Below are 18,396 nucleotides of genomic sequence, written 5' to 3'. Positions count from 1 at the left end.
TCGGAGGGTTGGAGTACTCAGATTTATTACGCCAGTGGGCTCAAGAGGGACTTTTGCTCCGAAGCTCTGAGCACCTCCAAGACGTGTGCATGAGGTTTTATAGGGTTAATTACAAGCTTGGGGTATTCGGCCAATAGGCACGGAACAGCTGTAGCAGCACCATTATCACAAAAGCAGAGGCAGGGAGGCAGCAGACCGACATTCCAAGGCCAGATGTGTCTCTCTGAAAATCCAGCTGGCTAGCAAAAAAAATGAGCAGGGAATCAGCAAACCGACACTTATTAACTTAGATTTACGAGTAGGCCCAGCCTGGCTTTTCCTTCACAGTAGCTGACAGTGCACATATTGGTCTCTTGCAAACACTGATGTGTAACAAAATACCTTAGATTTTTTCCTGTAGAGATGACGGGGTTGGATAATGTAAGGATCACCTCCAACAGGGTCTCCAAAGTCCCCATCTGTGTTACTTTAAATCTACTTTCATGAACCATAAACAGCACTTAGCTCACAAAACTATTAGTAATTTTAGGGGCCTATTTTTTAAAAACCAACTTAATCAAGGAGAGATTTTTATTTATTGTTCTAAAGTTGAGTTAAATGTTTAATTAAATTTTAAAAAATAGTTGTGAAGGCTTAGTTAGGAAGATAAAATAAAAATTTAATAGACCTGGAGAAGGTAGAGAGGGATATCTTTTATTCATAAATGTAGTGATTAAAACACTTAAAAACAGAAGCAAGAAAGAAAAACAAAGCTCAGATAGAAAAAAGCATCCTCAAAGCACTTATCAGGGGAGGTAGCAGACACTCTGAGCATCACTCAGATGCTCGGGAAACAGCACGCATCTAAACTCCAAACGATCTCAGCCCTTGGTATTCGGGTGGCCCCGGTGCAGACACACCCTGAATCATACACAGCTTCAGAGAAGAGCTCCCAGACACTCATTTTATCATGATTTACTCTCAGAGGGGCTGCTGCAACCCACAGGAACCTTCTGTGTCCTGAGCTGAGGCACAAGGGACAGAAAGAGATGACGTTTTCTCACCGTTTCTCTCTGCTTTACAATCCGGAAAACCCTCTACCAAAGCACTCACGTCCCCGGGAGAGGATCTGGTGAGCAGGCAAACTACAGACCAGTCAAGACCGTGTGGGTCAGGAAGGGCAGTGGTCTGGGGTCAGTGCCCAGCGGTCGCCCTCCACACCAGAGCAAGGCAGTGGTCTTCCTGCGTCGGCCCAATTGGGGCGGCTCCTCTGGTCCTGCAGTGGATGCTCCGAAGGTCCCCCAGGAAGGCTGCACCCTGGAGCGAGTCCAGGGTGCACTCAGCATGGCTCACACATGGGCCGGGCCGGGCTACTCCTGCAGGAGGCTCCTGGAGACCAGCATGCGCATCACCTCGTTGCTGCCTGCAGGCGGGGGGAGAGGGGAGTGGTGATGCAGGGCTCAGCAGCGGCCAGGCCCAGAGGCAGGCGGGCGGCCCACCAGGGGAAGGATAGTGTCGTCGTTACCAGATCCTCCAGAATACATCAAGGCCAGGGAGGGAGGGAAATTTACTTCTGAAAAACCTCCCCTGATGGTAAAAATGCTTATATTAGGTTAGAAAACAAACTCCAAACCAAAAATAAAACGCAGCACATGTAATAGTACACATACTTTAATTCTATTTTTTTTAAATGTATCTACAAAACCACAGAAAAAGTCCAAAAGAAGATATTTTTGGACTTAAATATAAAAGGAGCCCAAAATATTAATTCATGTCAAACATGAACGGTCTTTTTCTTTTCTAAGATTTCCTATGTTTATACGTTTTCAACAATAAATACACCAACATCTTTGGTAACCAGAAAACTGGATTTTAAAACATTTTCCCTGACAGGAGGGGGTCAGCTGCCCGCTTCATCTGTACAGCAGCTTCCTGTGACTCTAATAATCAGATCTGAAATTTCCCATTTATCCCGTAGCAAAGTCCCCAGTGAACAAGTGACAAAGATGAGCGCCCCTAGTCTTCTACAAGTGGGTGATGGTGGGGCCGTTTACTCCAACAGGGTTGAGAGACAGAGTCAGAAGAAAGTGAGGGTCCCTGCGCTCACCGGCACGGGGTGAGAGGGTGACTATTACTGCAATAACAGAAGGAAGCACAGTCAGCGCCCGCGAGGGCAAGGTCTGTGGCAGAGGGTAGACGCCGGCTCTGAGAGGCCTGCACTCTGGCTGTGACACCAGGGGTGGGTCAGAGTGTGGCCCCACACAGGCCGCGGCAGCCTCAGTGAACACTCGTCAGAGGTGCAGATTCCCAGGCCCCACCGCCCGTGGAGGCAGACGCCGGGGGTCAGGCCCACAGCCCACGCTCACCAGCCCTCCCAGGGCTCTGATGAGAGCCCAGGTTTGGGTGGGTGCCTGGGAAGTGGCAGGAAGGCGGAGGCTCGGGTGTCTCTGCCGCCCCCCATCTGCCTTCACTGAAAGCTGCTTCTACAACCTTGGCCCCACCTGCTTTTGCTGCAGTGTCTCGACCCCAGCTCCCTACTAGCAGGAACAACAGTCACATGACTTCAAGACCCGAAAACCGGCATGGCGGGGAGAAGGCACGCGGAGCCTGACTCCGGCAGCTCACACGCCTCCTGCCTGAGTGTCCGCGAGGACCAGGAAGATGGCCGTGTGACGGTGTATTTACTGAAAGACCCACCGGCAATGCTGGCGGCCAACCTGCAGGGCTGCAGATCACCCGGGCTCAGGTCTGCCCTTCAGATTACTGTACAGAGGTTCTGGGGCCCCAAGGGCCTAGCGTTTCGTAACAGTGAAGAGCAGTCCCTGCTGCAGTTTCCAAAATGCTTCTCAGCCTGAGCCTCCAGAAATGAGGCGGAGAGCAGCAGTGGGGTCTCCAGTGACCAGCCCGCGGCGACAGGGCAGGGCGTCCTGACCCCAGGCCGGACCAGGAGGAAAGAGGAAGGAGGCAGACAGACGGAGCCCAGTCAGCTGGAGGGGGAGGGATGGCTGGGATGGAAGGCCAGGAACCGCCTCGTCGCCTTTACCTTCGAGGATCTGATGGACCCTGGTGTCCCGCACGTACTGCTGAACCACGTAGTCCTTCAGGTAGCCGTAGCCCCCGTGCATCTGCAGTGCCTGGTTGCAGATCTGCAGGGAGACGGGAGTGAGTCAGCCTCACCCCCCTCACCTCCAGGAGGGATCCTCCCCACACAGCCCCCACCCGGGCAGCTGTGGCAAACCAACGTGAGGAGCCCCCTGCAGGGAGAACCCTGGCCCCGAGGGGCTCCGGACCAGGGATGCTCGCTTTCTGGGCCCGGGGCCCGCCGGACAGAGACTCAGAGACCTCAGCCCTCCCTGCCTGCTGTCCGTGGGGGGCTGCCACAGCCATCCAGCTGGGAGTCCACCAAGAAGCAAATGCCGCCTCGATGCGGAAACAGCTTGGCTCTGTACACGGCACACACAGCAGAGTCTGTGTTCGAGCAAGACGCACGGGGCTGCTCTGAGCCCTCTCCCGAGGCAGCGTCTCACGGAGCACACAGACAACCGGACGTGCAATGGCAGGCAGCAGGTGGGGAGCCAGCTTGAGAGCTCCCACAAGGCCTCCCGTGAGAACTGAGCTCCCAGGAGCCGACGTGTGGCTCTCCACCTCCCTGGCCACCCAGGAGAGCCCGAGCCCACAGGCACTTACGGCGAAGCATTCATCAGTTGCAAAGAGCTTGGCCATGGAGCACAGGGCCACCGCGTCCTCCCGCTCCTCCTGCAGAGCTACTGCCGCACTGCGGATCATCATCCGCGAGGCCACCAGCCTGGTCGCCATGTCAGCCAGCTTGAACTGCAGGTACTGCAGCGGTGGAGGGGGTAGGGGTGTGGCGTCAGACCAGACAGACCAGCACCTTGCCTGGCCCCGGATGCTACGCAGGTACCTGCTCTAAGTGACCCCGGCTCCACCCCCGCCCCGCCCCACTGCCGTGGTGGTGCCAGGTGACACCAATGACAGCCGCAAGCCTGTAGGCTGGAGCAGTGACAAGCCCTGAGGCAGGGCCATGTGGAGTGTCCCCCACCCCATACAGTGCAGGTGAGGGAGACCAGAAACTGGGGCGGCCGCGCCACCTACTCGAACCCAAGAGGAAGGCCTCTAACCTGCTGAATTGTTAGAATCAAGTAAAAAAGCTTTGGCAGAGGAACGAAGGAAGGTCTCGGCTACTCAAATGCACCGGTAGAGGAACAACTCTGTCAAGCACCAGAAGAATCACCATGACACTCGGTGTCATAAGAGGCAGATGACAGTTTTCCAGAAACCAAATTCAAGTCACGGGATACTGGGAGCAAATGGATGGAGAATCCAAAATTGCTGTCATGAAGAAACTCAACGAACTACAAGAAAATTCCAAAAGGCAGGTCAGTGAGCTCAGGAATAAAACTAATGAACAGAAGGAAGACTTTATCAGAGACTGAAACGCTAAAAAAGAACCAAGCCAAAATTCTGGAGCTGGGGAACTCCACAAGTGAGGTGGAGAATGCGATAGAAAGCACGGCGAGGAGAGCAGACCATGCAGAAGAGAGTCGGTGAGCTCAGAGACAGAATCTAGATAAGACTCAGGGAGAAGAGGAGAGACAGCCAAGATCTAAGAATAGGAAACCCTATGAGTGCCATCCCAGTCCATTGGGAAAAGCGACATACGATGGTGGATCTCCCAGGAGAGGAGGGGGAAGGGTGCAGAGAGCTCACTGAAAGAAACAACAGCTGAGAACGTCCCGGACCTGGGGAAGGAACTGGACAGACAAGCCCACGAAGCTAAGAGAACACCTAATTATCTCGACGCAAAGAGATCTTCTCCAAGACACATGATGTTAAAACTGTCCAAAGTCAATGACAAAGAAAAAATTTTAAAGGCAGCCAGGAACAACTCACTGAGGTGACAAGCAGACTTCTCAGGAGAAAATCGACAGACCAGGAGAGAGCAGAACAACAGACACAAAATATTCAAAGATAAACAACAAAGTTACCCTTCAGACATGAAGGGGAGATAAAGGCTTTCCCAGGCAAACAAAAGCTTAGGAGTTCAGCACCACTAGATCTGTGTGGAATGTGGAACGTGGAACATGGAAACGTGGAAAGGAGCTCTTCTACATGAAACAAAAGGGCAGAAGTACCAAACTCTGAGTAAGGTGATAGACAAAATCAGAGCACTGCAGGATAAAAAGCCTTGCCAATTTGGTAACAAACGCACATGAAGAGGGTAATTTGAGGCAAGCCATAAAAGGGGAAAGAGGAGAGTGGGCCTGCACAGGCAAAAGAAGATGCTATCAGCAGAAGAAGGACCACTCTCTACAAGACATCTGATACAGACTTCATGGTACACACAAAACAGAAACCTAGAATACAAACATGAAACAAAAAAAGAGGAAACTGAAAAAAAATCAGAGGAAACCACTAAACCAAAAAAGGCAGACAGAAACACCAGGAAAAAGAAACAACGGAGACATGGAGCAACCAAAAACCAAAAGATGAAACGGTAGCACCACCACCTCATCTACCAGTCATTGCCCCACATGTAAATGGACTGAATTCACTGTTCAAAAGACAGAGTGGCAGATGGACTGAAAAACAAAACAAAAAAAGCTCCAGGGGACTCATCCCAGCTCTACAGACAAACATGGGCTCAAAGCGAAGGCAGGGAATTTGATTCCCCAAGCAAATGGCAGCCAAAAGAAAGGAGGGGCAGCCACATTCATATCAGACAAAAGAGACTTCAAGCCAGAAAAGGTAACAAGAGGCAAGGATGGCAGTCTCTAATGATAAAGGGGACAATTCACCAAGAAGACACAACAGTTAGTAATACAGATGCACCTAACATGGGGCATCAACACATAAAAACAACTCTTAACAGACCTATGGGGAGAAACTGACAGCAACACAGTAACGGTGGGGGACTTTAACACCCACTCACAACACGGACAGCTCCTTGAGACAGAGAGTCAAGTAGGAAACACCGGCCTTAAAAGAAACACTACACCCGATGACTTAACACATACACAGAGGACATACCACCCAAGAGCAGCAGAATACACATTCTTCTCCAAGTACACATGGAACTTTCTCACAGATAGACCATATACTGGGACACAAGTTAAGTCTCAGTAAATTTAAGAAGATGGAAATCATTATTAAGCATCTTTTCTGAAAGTAGAAATCAACTACAAGAGGGAAGCAGGAAAAATCATAAACGTACTACTGAGCAACTCCTGGGTCAATAAATAAAGGAGAATCAAAAACTACCTTTAGACAAATGAAAATGCAACAGACCCAGATTTATGGGACGCAGCAAGAGGGTACAAAGAAGGAATTCTACAGAGTACAGGCAATCTCAAAAAACAAGAAAAGACTCAAACACGCTCGTCTTATACCTAAAGGAACTAGAAAAAGAGAACAAACGAAGCTCAAAGTCAGTAAAAGGAAGAAAATAATAAAAATCAAAGCAGAAATAAATGAAATACAGATTAAAAAGACAATGGGAAGATCAATGATAAAGAGCCGATTCTTTGAAAAGAGACACAAAACTGACAGAACTTCTGCTAGACTAAGAAAAAAAGAGACAAGTTTCAAATATATAAAATCAGAAATGAAGATGTTACAACTGGAACCACAAAAATACAAAGATTGTTAAGAAACTACAAGGAATAGCTGTACACCAACAAACTGGACAATTGGAAAGAAACAGAAATCCATGATTCTTTGACTCATACAACTTCCCGAGACTGAGTCATGAAGTGGAAAACCTAAACAGACTGATCACCAGTAAGGAGATTGAAACAGCCGTCAAAAACCTTCCCAGAAAACAAAAGCCCAGGACCAGATGGCTTCACTGGTGAATTCTACCAAACATTCAAACAAAACCTAAAGCTAATCCTCAAATTCTTCCAAGAAACTGAAGCAGGGAAAGATTCCTAACTCATTTTTCAAGGCAAACATGACCCTGACACCGACACCAGTCAAGAACAATGCAAAAAGCAAAACTATAGTCCAATGTCTCTGATGAACACAGATGCAAAAACCTCTACAAAATGGTAAGGATCACACATCATGATCATGTGGTGTTTATTCCAGGGATGCAAGGATGGTTCAACATCTGCACAGCACCAACATGATACGCCACATTAGAAAAACGAAGGCTAAAAATCATGGTCATCTCAATAGATGCAGAAAGAGCATTTGACAAGATTCAACATCCATTTATGATTAAAAAAAAAAAACAAACAAAACCTCTCAATAAAACAGGTAGACAAGGAACCTTAACATAAGAAAGGCCATAAATGACAAAACCACAGCTAACAGCACACTCAACAGTGAAAACCTGAGAGCTATCCCTCCAAAATCAGGAACAGGACAAGGACGCTCACTCTCAACACTCCTATTTGGCACAGTACTCGAAGTCCTAGCCAGAGGAGTTAGGCAAGAACAAGAAATAAAGGGCATCTTAAGGAAGAAGTAGAGCTGTCACTATTTGTGGATGACATGAGTTTATATGCAAAACATCCTAAAGACTCCACCAAAAAACTATTAGAAATAGTAAATAAATACGGTAAAGATTCAGGGCACAAAATCAAAATACAAAAGTCTGTGCACTTCTCACACTACAATGAACCAGCAGAAAGACAAAGTAGGAAAACAATACCATTTACAACAAAATGAATAAAATACCTAAGAAAAAATTTAACTGAGAACATGAAGACCTGTACCCTGAAAACTAAGACACTGTTGAAAGAAACTGAAGACACACACAAAAAAATGGAAAGACATCCTGTGCCCATGGACTAGAAGAATTAACATTGTTAAAGTGTTCAAATTACCTACAGATTATCTGCGATCCCTATCAAAATCCCAACATTTTTCAAAGAAACAGAACCCCCCAAAATCCTACAATTTGTATGGAACCACAAAAGACCCTGAGCAGCCATACTAATCCTGAGAAAAAAAATAACAAAACTGGAGATATCATATGCCCTAATTTCAAACTGTACTATAAAGTCACAGTAATCAAAACAGCATGGTATTTGAAGAAAAACAGACTCAGATCAATGGAACAGAACTGAGAGCCCAAGAAAAAAACCCACACATTTATGGACAACTAATTTATGACAAAGGGGCCAAGAACATATAATGGAAAAAGAACAGTTACTTCAATAAACGGTTTGGCACACCTGGACAGCCACATCAAAGAATGAAACTGGACCCCTACCTTACACCATACAGAAAAATTAACTCAAAATGGATTAAAAACTGAATGTAAGACCTGAAAGTATAAAACTTCTAAAAGAAAACATAGACAGTATGCCCTCTGATATTAGTCTTGGCAATTTATTTTTTAAAATCTGTCTTCTCAGCAAGGGAAACAGAAGCAAAAATAAACAAGTGGGATTATATCAAACTAAAAAGCTTCTGCACAGCAAAGAAATCTATCAACAAAATGAAAAGACAACCTACTGAATAGGAGAAGATACTTGCAGATCCCTTATCTAATAAGGCATAACACCCAAAATACAAAGAACATGAGCAACTCAACAGCAAAACACCAAAGTAACCTGATGAAAAAGTGGGCAGAGAAGCTGAACAGACACTTCCCAAAGAAGTCACACAAATGGCCGACAGACATACGAAAAGATGCTCAACATCATTAATTATTAGGAAAATACAAATCAAAACCACAATGAGCTATCACCTCACTCCTGTAAGAATGTCTATAATCAAAAAGAAACAACAAGCACTGGCAAGGACATGGACAAAAGGGAGCCCCCGTACACTGTTAGTGGGAATGTAAATTGGGGCAGCCACCATGGAAAACAGTATGGAGATTCCTCAAAAATGTAAGACTAGAACTACTGTAAGATCCAGTTCCACTTCTGGGTATTTTCCCAAATAATATGAAGACATTAATTCAAAAAGACACATGCACCCCTATGTTCATTGCAGTGTTATTTACAATAGCCAAGACATGGAAGCAACATGGGTGCCCATCAACAGATGACTGGACAAAAAAGCTGTGGTGTATTTATACAATGGAATATTACTCAGCCATAAAAAAGAATGAAATCTTGCCATTTGTGACAACATGGGTGGACCTAGAGGGTATTATGCTAAGTGAAGTAAGTAAGACGGAGAAAGACAAATACCATATGATTTCACTTGTATGTAGAATCTGAAAAACGCAAAATAAATTAACACACAAAATGAAACAAAAACACATAAACATAGAGAACAGACTGGTTACCAGAGAGGAAAGGGGCTGGAGGGAGGGTAAAATTGGTGAAGGGGGTCAACTGCATGGTGACGGATGGAAATCAGATTTCTGATGGTAAGCTCCTTGTAGTGTATCCAGAAGTCAAATTACAATGCTGTACACACGATTATATAATGTTATAAACCAGTGTTACTTCAATAAAGAAAAAAAAAATTGGAACACAAATAAGCAAAATAAAAAAGGGAAATCATTCTAATCCCACCCCCTCGAAATAATTACTTTTTGCAATTTCAGAGACATCTCTGAGAATGTTTCATTAATATTTATACATAATATATTTTGTTTAAAAAAAACAAAAAGGAAACTGCACTCTTCCAAAATGTCACGCTTTTTTTTTGCCAGGTAATACATCACAAATCTTTCCATGACTATAAATAAAAATTATTCAAAAAGTTGTTGACAGAAATGGAGCACAATTTCTGGCTAAGACGAGGACAGAATCCACAAGAGACATGAGGGCCTCCCTGCCCTGGAGAACGTTCTAGAGATGGCAGTAAATGCGGGAGCCCTGGGATGTCACCTGGTTATTGGCCAGAGGCACTCCAAACTGCTTCCGGATCTTGAGGTGGTCTCGAGCAAGGATGACCGAGGCGTGAGCAGCGCCCAGGGAGCAGGACGCTAGGAAGGAAGACATTGAAGTGTCAGGGGGAGTTTGAGGCCGGTGCCGCCTGACCCGCCCACCCCCCGGGTCCCTGGGGCCCTCACCAATGTTGACCCTTCCTCCATTCAGTCCTTGCATGGCAATGAGGAAGCCCTGGCCCTCGGCCCCAATTCTGTTGGCCACGGGTACAGCACAGTCTTCAAAGATCACCGCTCGGGTTGGCTGGGAGTTCCACCCCATCTGGAAAATCAGGGCTGTGGCTGCGGACAGTTCACCCAGGGCAGCACCCTCTGCTGGGAGGGCCGGAGATATGCAGGTTCTGCTGCCCTGGACTCAGACCCTTGAGAACTTAAACTGAGGAAAGATACAAGGTCACACTTAAGTTATCTGTCAACTTGGACAGGTTTTTTTTTTTCAGCTAAACATTTTTAAACATATTAAGGGCATCTACCTCCTAATGTCTCATCCTCTACCAGACTAGCCTATCCCCAGACATTTCTCACAGTGTCCTTCAGGTCTGGGGCAGGACTGTCCTTATGTTTAGTGCTTCTATGAGATCCTTCTATATAAAACTGATCATGTAAGGATTACTAGCAGTGCTCGCCCTTCTACAAGGACAGCATGAGGACAATCACTAATGGCAGCCACGTGTGTCCTCCTAAGACGCTGCTGTTAACACGAGGCCTTCAGTACCGACCCCCATGGTGCATGGCACCAGCTCACGGGAGCCAAGGACACACGTGGTTCCTGGCGTGGCTTTCAGGGATGTCACCCCGTGGCCTGGGATCAGCCCCAGGGGGAGAACAGACACCAGAGAGCGGCCCAGGCTGCACACAAGGATGCCCCTAAATCAGTCACCGGTGCATACATAGGATGCAGCCCAGGCCATGGAAGTCGCCACCCGACTCTTTGTCCCTGACAAGTCATCGGGCTTCTCAGTGGCTGCGCTCCCTCGAGTGAGGGGCTGCACCAGAAAGCCAGCACAGCCCCTTTCTCCAGACCAAGTCTTACCCAGATGTTTCGCACTCAAGTCAGTGATGGCCCTGCATCGCCTCCTCCGGGAGCCCCAAGGCTCCAGGCAAGTCTGAGGTTGATGGGGCAGGTTCTGGAAAGCACAGGACCCGTCCCGACAGCTCCGGACACCTTTTGTCACCCTCACATCCTGACGGAGAACCGTCAGTGGCTCCCCACGGGGGGAGAGGCACTCATCTCCACAGCCTCGAGTCAGGTCCCCCACACTGGCCACCCTTCCCCCTTCTCCCAGTCGGTCACCCTAGACCCTCCGCTCTACTCAGATAGGGCTGTGGATTGTGCGATGGGTTTTTAAACCTGAACTCCTGCTGACACTGTTCCCTCCCCAGGACACCCCTAGCCTGGCCCTGTCAAAGCCCAGCTTCAGTAAAGCCTCCTGAGGTCATTCCAGTCACCCAAGCTTATGTGGCCCTGCTGTCCTCTAGGCTCCCAGGATCCCCCTCACAGCCTGAACCCTCCCAGGCCTGGCCTGTCTGGTGCCCCCTGAATTTGTCCCCCAACTGGAACTCACACGTCTGAACGGAACAGCAAGTGCAGACCTACAGGGGCTGCTGCCTCCTCACCCACCTGTGAACCCCCTCCTCACCTGCGCAGGGAGGGGCCCTGGGAAGCTGTGCCCCAGAGAACTGACACCTCCTCCCTCCCGAAGCCCCGCACCAGAACCCTGACCAGGAGCCCCGTCTGTCTTCTGTACCCCAATCATCTTCACTGCCGCCCAGAGTCTGGCATCCACCCTTGAGAAAGACTCACTCTCCTCCCAGAACCTTTACCAGTGAGATCCTAGACAGAGTGGCTCCCCCTACACTCCCTGAAGTCGCTGCTCAACTGGGGGCATCGAGCTCTCAGCCACACCAAGTGGCCGTGCACCTGCAAGGCCCACCCCCTTCTCTGGCTCACCCCCTACCACTGTCTCTGCACGACCATCAGCCATGCTGTGGTGGGGCTTCTTCCAACGGTCTGATCCCACCCCCACGTCAGGCCCCTCGTGCCTCCAACACTGCAGTGCGTCCTGAATGTCACGACCTCAGAGTCCACCTTGCCCAGGGCAGCTCCCCTCGGTCACACTGCACCCCGCCCTACCCCCCAGCCCTGCAGCTTTGCCAAAGGCGCACTGTTCTGTAATGACACCATATTCTATTTCATATGTTGCTGTCGAAACCCTAACTGAAGCAACAGCCTCGAAGGCAGGCGGCCAGCATGGAACCTGTTTCCCGAAATTGAGCAGAGGGTGGTCTGGCAGAAGGAAGAGACTCCCAGCCCCGTCCAGAGCGCTCACCTTCTTCTCCTTCTTGCCGAAGCTGAGGCCAGGGGCCCCCTTCTCAACAACCACGCAGGAGATGCCTTTGGGGCCTGGCCCTCCTGTTCGGCACATGACCACGTAGGTGTCCGCTTCGCCTCCACCACTGATGAAGGCCTGGGGGGTGGAGAGGGGAAAACCACCAGGCCCCTGACAACCGTGAGAAACTAAGGACGGCCGACAGGAGCCTGCACTGGTGGGGGCAGGGCCGAGCCAAGGAGACACGACAAGGACAGAAGGAATGAAACTAACTGGACTCCGGTCAGAAGAGAACCAGGGAAGGCCAACACAGGGAAGCAGGTCTGAGGTTCCTTCTCCAGCGTGCAAAGCCCTCTGGGAACATTCGCTCGCAGACACAGGGTCCAGGCCGTGGCGGCAGGACGGGGGACAGCCTCCGAGCTGCTCCAGGAGGGCAGGGGGACGGCATGCTCATACCTTGGTGCCATTGAGGACGTAATGATCTCCTTGTCGCTTGGCTGAGGTCAAGAGGGAGGCGGCATCACTCCCGCTCCCTAAAGCAGGGAGCAAAGGAGGCAGAGGTGGTGGGGGGACACCAGGGAAGCTAAGGGAGCCCCGCAAGGCTCCACCCCCTAAGGACCTTCCCTACAGCAAACACCTCAGAGTCTGACACTTAAAAGTCCAGATGCCAGAATGACCTGTCTCTCCTTGGTGAAAACTGCGCATGGATTCCGCCCCATCACACTAGCTTGCAGGCAGCCTCCCACAAGGGGAATCTGGTCTGCAGCCTGGGAAGTCTCTGCCCCAGAGACCTCTTAGTCTCATGACACCAGGTCACGGGAATGAGGTGCTCAAGCCCCAGCTTCTCAGTCAGCAGTAGGTAAACATGCTTCCCAAGGGCCCTACTGAGCCGGCACGCTCGCTGAGCTCCCGTGAGGGGCACCTCCCGCTAAACCTCGCTCACTGCAGGCAAACCTACCTGGTTCGGTAAGGCAGTAGGAAGCAAACTTCTCCATGGCACAGAGTGGGGGGCAGAATCTGTGCCTCTGCTCCTCGCTTCCAAAAGCATCAATCATCCAGGCACACATGCTGACAGGGACACCAAGAAAAGACATCGAAAAAGACAAAGACAGAAGTGACAAGGGAACGTGAGGGGAGGTGATGTGGAAAGAGCACAGGCAGCCAAGTAGAGTGACGCAGAAGAGAGAATGGGAGTGTCCATCTTTAGAGCAGAGGCCTGGATTGACACATGTTCCTGGGACACGTGCTCCCCAGAGCCACCCAGGGCCAAGCTTTTCTCATCTGGATGCTGTTCGTGCTGCCTCTAGTTAGGTTAACTGAGCTCCCCAAAAGCCAACCAGGCATATGTACTTTCCCATTTTACTGCAGGTTCCATCGTTGGGTTGAGGAAGAGGGGGACAGGCCCTGACCACTCTACTGGAAAAGTCTGTTTGGCTCCAGGTCAACCTGGAATTTGGGAGAAGGCCAGCATTCTCTACATACGAAATGACAGATTCAAGTCCAACAGGCAGCAGCAGACTTAGTGTGAGCTTTTAAAAGTCTAGTTCTTCAAGGACAGCCAACCTGAAAAGAGAAATCTTTTCCCTGCTTGTATAAAATTCCTCCGTCAACCCACACGAGTATTTCACGGTGCTTCCCGAGCTTGGTCACTCACTTGTGGATGCTTATATAGGCGGTGGTGCTCGTGCAGCCGGTGGCCAAGGCCTCAAAGATGACAGAGGCATCGAGGCGTGACAGTCCAGACCCTCCTACATCTGTGCGCATGTAGACCCCCCCAAAGCCCAGCTGGGCTGCCTTCCGCATCACGTCCACTGGGAACAGCTCCTACGTACACAGAGAGCGGGGTCATCGGTAAGTGACCCAGAGGCAGACTTCTCTGTGGAGAGCACGAGGAGGGGTTAAGACATCTGCCTTGGGGGAGGGTGGGGGTTCTCTGAACTCAGTGTCTCTCCGGTCGTCTGCACAGTGGTGTCAGTCACAGCACACCCTGTAGGGACTGGCCTTCTGGCATTAGGGTTTCTTTTTATCACCAACAGAACTGCCTTGGTTTTAGAATGTCCAAATCTCTGTATAACTAAAAACAAACAAACGGAATCTACAGGATGAGAGGGGTGCCATCTAGAAGAGGAAGCACGCCATTCCTGGAACCCACCTTCCCACTCAGGGCTCTAAGGGGAGGAGACACGCTGGACAGTCAGACCACAAGCAGATGAAGACAGGGTCACTGCGCAAGGCACCTGTGCGAAAGTCCGGCACAGGAAACTCGTACCTTCTGGTCCCACTCTGCTGTGTGTGGAGCCATCTCCCGGGCAGCAAAGTTGAAAGCCACCTTCTGAAACTCTTTCTGCTCTTCATTTAGTCCAATGGAAGCTGTGGGCAAGGCGGCACCTATTCAGAACGGGGGCAGGGGTCTGGGAGGAGGACCATGAGCAATAAGCACCATGAAGCTGGGACGGACAGTGGGTCTGCTGTGTCATTTCCCACCCAGAGTTCCACCTTCAGCACCCGGAGGACGGTGGGCAGCACCCACCCCTCTTCAGCTGGACGTGTCATCCCCCCGCCTTCCTTCTCTCCACTAGGCTGGCTGACTTCACTTATCTGTTACTTAGTCTTTCGTCTTTCTCTCCCCCTTCTCATACACCCACATTAGAAAAATAATAAACACACACTGACCCTCAAATTATGGTAAACATTTTTCCCTCTAGGATGTCCCACCTTTTCTGTATTGGCATCTGTGTACACCTGTCTGTCTCAACACATTCACTTCAAAGATCACTCAGGAAAGGAAGGTGCATGTAAGCTGAAGAGACACTTCTGTAATAAGGCTGTGCACTGGATGGTCAGTGGCGACACTGACAACGAGCCTACCAGTGCTGAAAACAGGGAGAAGGCCTTCCTGAATCTGTCTTCACCCAGCAGACTCAGAATTCTTAAAGCACTTCTCTCCTAACTACCAATGCCACGACTTTCGGTAATGCCTTCACTTCTAAGTCTAAGATACTTAAAAAGCTAAGGAAATGAACTGACTGATATCAATGGCAGGCAGTGAAGCTTCATCAACAGAAGTTTCTCTAGAACCTGAAACATTTTGTAAAAGACTACACTATAGAGAGAAGCAAGATGGCGGAGCAGAAGGATGCTTGTAGCTCACCCTCTCCCACAGATACACCAAAACTCACATCTACGGACCCACTCAGCCAACCAGAGCACCTGCCGAACTCCAACAGAACATCGCCCTCTTCGAAAGACAAAGACGCCAAAAATCTGGCAGGAGAGAGGGAAAAAAGAAAGAAGAAAAAACAAAATAGTACGGGACTGGTCCGGTGGGGAGGGAGTGGCAAAGGAGAACTAGCGCTCGTTTGCTGGGTCTCCCCCCTCCAATGGAGAGGCCAATGGGACGGAGGGGGAGCCTCCGAGGCTCAGATCTGCCCCAAGCACCCCTTGACCAACAGAACTAAGTTAAACGGGCACAAAGTGTCCCTGCGAAACCCAGCCTGAGACGCGAGCCGGCAGCTGGGGCTGGGACAGGTTGCTTGAGCCGGGTAGGAGGACTAGGGCAGCTGCACTGAGGCAGCCCTGGCAGACTGCAGGGGGCTGCGCGCCGCGGCTGGGAGCAGAACAACCTTGTTCCCCCATAAATTGCGAAAAAAGCAAAGCAACAAGGCTGGTGTGCCAGTCCCGTACTATTTTATTTTTTCTTCTTTCTTTTTTCCCTCTCTCCTGCCAGATTTTGGGGGGAGGGGGTGCCATAGCCTTTGTTTCCTCAGACCGGCGGCGCCATTACTGGTGCTTCTCGCAAGAAGCGAGGTGGGGCGCAGCCACAGCCGCTGTGTCCTGTGTGTAGTGCTTGGGCAGAGGCGGGGCCGAGACCTGGATCCGCACCCTGGGGCTCCACAACCTCATAGGCAGGGCTGAGATTTGTTTACAGCCTGAGGTAGATAGGATCTTTCTGCCCTGGCACCTCAAGAACTCGCGCCACCAAGACAAACAACGAGCTGAGATTTGGCACAGAGCAGGGGTGGGGCTGTTCCGTGGTCTTCCCCAAGCCCACCTATGGAGCACCGACCCGAGACAGAGCGGGCAGCTGCACAGACCAGCAGAGCGACTGGCGCCAGGAGAGGGCAGGCAGCCACCCGCCTTCCTGGCAAGAATGCAGCACCTAACCACAGTTCTGGGATGGGGGGCGATCTGCCCACCTGCCTCACCCAAGTGCAGCATCTGACTGTGGCATCAGGAGGGGGAGTGACCCACCCGCCCACTGGCCACAGTGCCAGAGAGATATGAGCAATATGAAGAAGCAGAGGAACCACTCCCAGTTAAAAGATCAAGAGAACCCCCCTGAAAGCACAATCAAGGAAATAGACACTGATGGCTATCACTACTCACAAAAGAACAGCTAGTGAACGTCTACCATGGAGCAGCACAGAGATGACAACAGTCCATTCACACAAAGGATAACCTAAGTGGTAATAATACAAACCTCTTAGTGTGTCACACAGCAACTCAAGAGTAAGCAAGGGGCCAAAAAACTAAGTAATATGAGAATCTTTGAATGCATCCAGAGTCGGAACCTAACTAGAGAATCAAACAGTTCTGAGAATCTGGCTATTCCAGGAATGCTTGGGAAGCGGCAGCAAATCATGTTAAAAGAGCACAGGACGACACGTTGGGTGTTCAAGCTCTGGGTCTGAAATTAACTCTACAACTTTCAGCAAATCAGGTTCCCTGCTAAACCTCAGTTATCCCACTACAGGGTGAGGGGACTGAACTAGATACCAAGCAAATTTCCTCACCTGTACAATGAGAAATTATATGTTATAATCTGTAACAATTTTCTTAAAAATTGTTTTCCACATTAAAATATGCAATGAAACAATGAGAAATCTTTGCTGATCACATTCATTGATCTGATATTCTAATATGCAGATACACTGAAAGGACAGTTTCCTCTAATTTTACTAATTAAAAAATAATTTCTCTGAAAAAGGTGAAAAGCTCCTGATTGGTTGAAGTTACACCGCTAGCTACTGGAAATGCTGATATTTAACCTATTTGTTGCCAGAACAACTCCTTCTCTGCTCTGGTATCAACAAAGGTGACTCTGCTTACCAAAGTCCAAGCGCTAGGACAAGGTGGCACCCTGTGAGTGTTTTTAGGACACTGAGAAGAAACTGTCCTATACCTTAGTGTGCCCTACAGGTCTAGATGTTGAGCTAAGGGATTCACAGGCTATTGCACTGTTTATTAAAAAAAAAAAAAACCCACCAAAACTGTCGTTTATTTAAAAAGTTTTTTTTTTTTTTTTTTTTTTTTTGTTTAAGATTTCAAAAGAAAAAAGGTGCTTGACAGCATCACAAAGTGGCTGGGTACCCCTTAGTCAGCCTAGGTCTCCATTACTCAAGTCCAAATTATTCGCCCAGTGCTGGAAAACATCTGTGTGAGCTCTGGCAGTTTCCCATCTGCAGTTAAGTTCCTGTTCTGCAGGAATATCAAGTGTTTCACAGCTATGAGTGTTGTTATAAAATGTATACACGTTAGCAAAATACTGCATTACCAGTTTCTGCTCATCAATCAAAACTGGCAACAGTCTTTCACTTTCTTACTACTACTATGATCCAGGGCTACGATTTTTAAAAAGCCAAACCCACGCGTTTCTGCAGCGAATCCAGTCTTTCTGTGAAAGCAGGATGGGTAACACGGCGCAGCTCCGGACAGTGAAACCAGCTGGTGGGACGTGCTACCGGGCCGGTAACGCTCCGAACAATTAAGGGGCAGCGTCAGCCGCAAGCACGGAGCCCGAGCCGCCAGCGTCCCACGTCCCTCCCACGGAGGCCCCGGAGAGGACGCGGCCCGGCGCCCTGGACCGGCCCACGCGGGGCAGTGAGGGCGTCGGGGCCGGCCAGGGGGCGGACCCCTGGGCACCCAGGCGAGCCTTACGGTCGATGCAGGAGACCAATGCCCGCCGGCCGCTCTCGGCGGCGGCCCGCACACCGGCGCGCAAAAAGCAGAGCCGCGCCCCGACACGCCAGCAGCTATCCCGCAGCATAGCTCCCTCACGCGCAGCTCGGGCTCTGGCGAAGATCTGAGGGCCCTGGACACCCGCCGGCCGGCCCAAGCGGCCGCGCCGCGCGGCACGCTGGGAACTGTAGTGCGCGCCGCGCGGCACGCTGGGAATTGTAGTGGGTGCGGGGGGCTGCGTTACGACTCAGG

At 49.9% G+C, this 18,396-nt stretch overlaps 1 protein-coding gene across 2 annotated transcripts; it reads right to left on the bottom strand.

Moving 5' to 3' along the window:
• ACAD8 (acyl-CoA dehydrogenase family member 8) lies at window positions 1-18,309 on the bottom strand. Of its 2 annotated transcripts, none has more exons than XM_031443349.2 (11): window positions 18,124-18,309; window positions 14,456-14,556; window positions 13,841-14,010; window positions 13,145-13,254; window positions 12,643-12,719; window positions 12,187-12,324; window positions 9,983-10,118; window positions 9,798-9,895; window positions 3,667-3,819; window positions 3,023-3,125; window positions 1-1,402 (listed from the first exon to the last, which is right to left on the bottom strand). In XM_031443349.2, exons 1-11 carry the CDS (start codon window positions 18,230-18,232, stop codon window positions 1,350-1,352), a joined length of 1,248 nt encoding a protein of 415 aa, XP_031299209.1. In that variant the 5' UTR covers window positions 18,233-18,309; the 3' UTR covers window positions 1-1,349. The 2 variants fall into 2 exon arrangements, with proteins under 2 accessions (XP_031299209.1, XP_064338313.1); XM_064482243.1 differs by lacking the exon at window positions 18,124-18,309 and adding an exon at window positions 17,835-18,026.
• Between the last annotated feature and the right edge of the window lie 87 nt (window positions 18,310-18,396).

The sequence above is a fragment of the Camelus dromedarius genome, chromosome 34, assembly GCF_036321535.1.
Source record: "Camelus dromedarius isolate mCamDro1 chromosome 34, mCamDro1.pat, whole genome shotgun sequence".
NCBI classification, from domain to species: domain Eukaryota; kingdom Metazoa; phylum Chordata; class Mammalia; order Artiodactyla; family Camelidae; genus Camelus; species Camelus dromedarius.
Note: the sequence above shows the minus strand (reverse complement) of the source record. Positions and strands in the feature narration are given on the sequence as shown.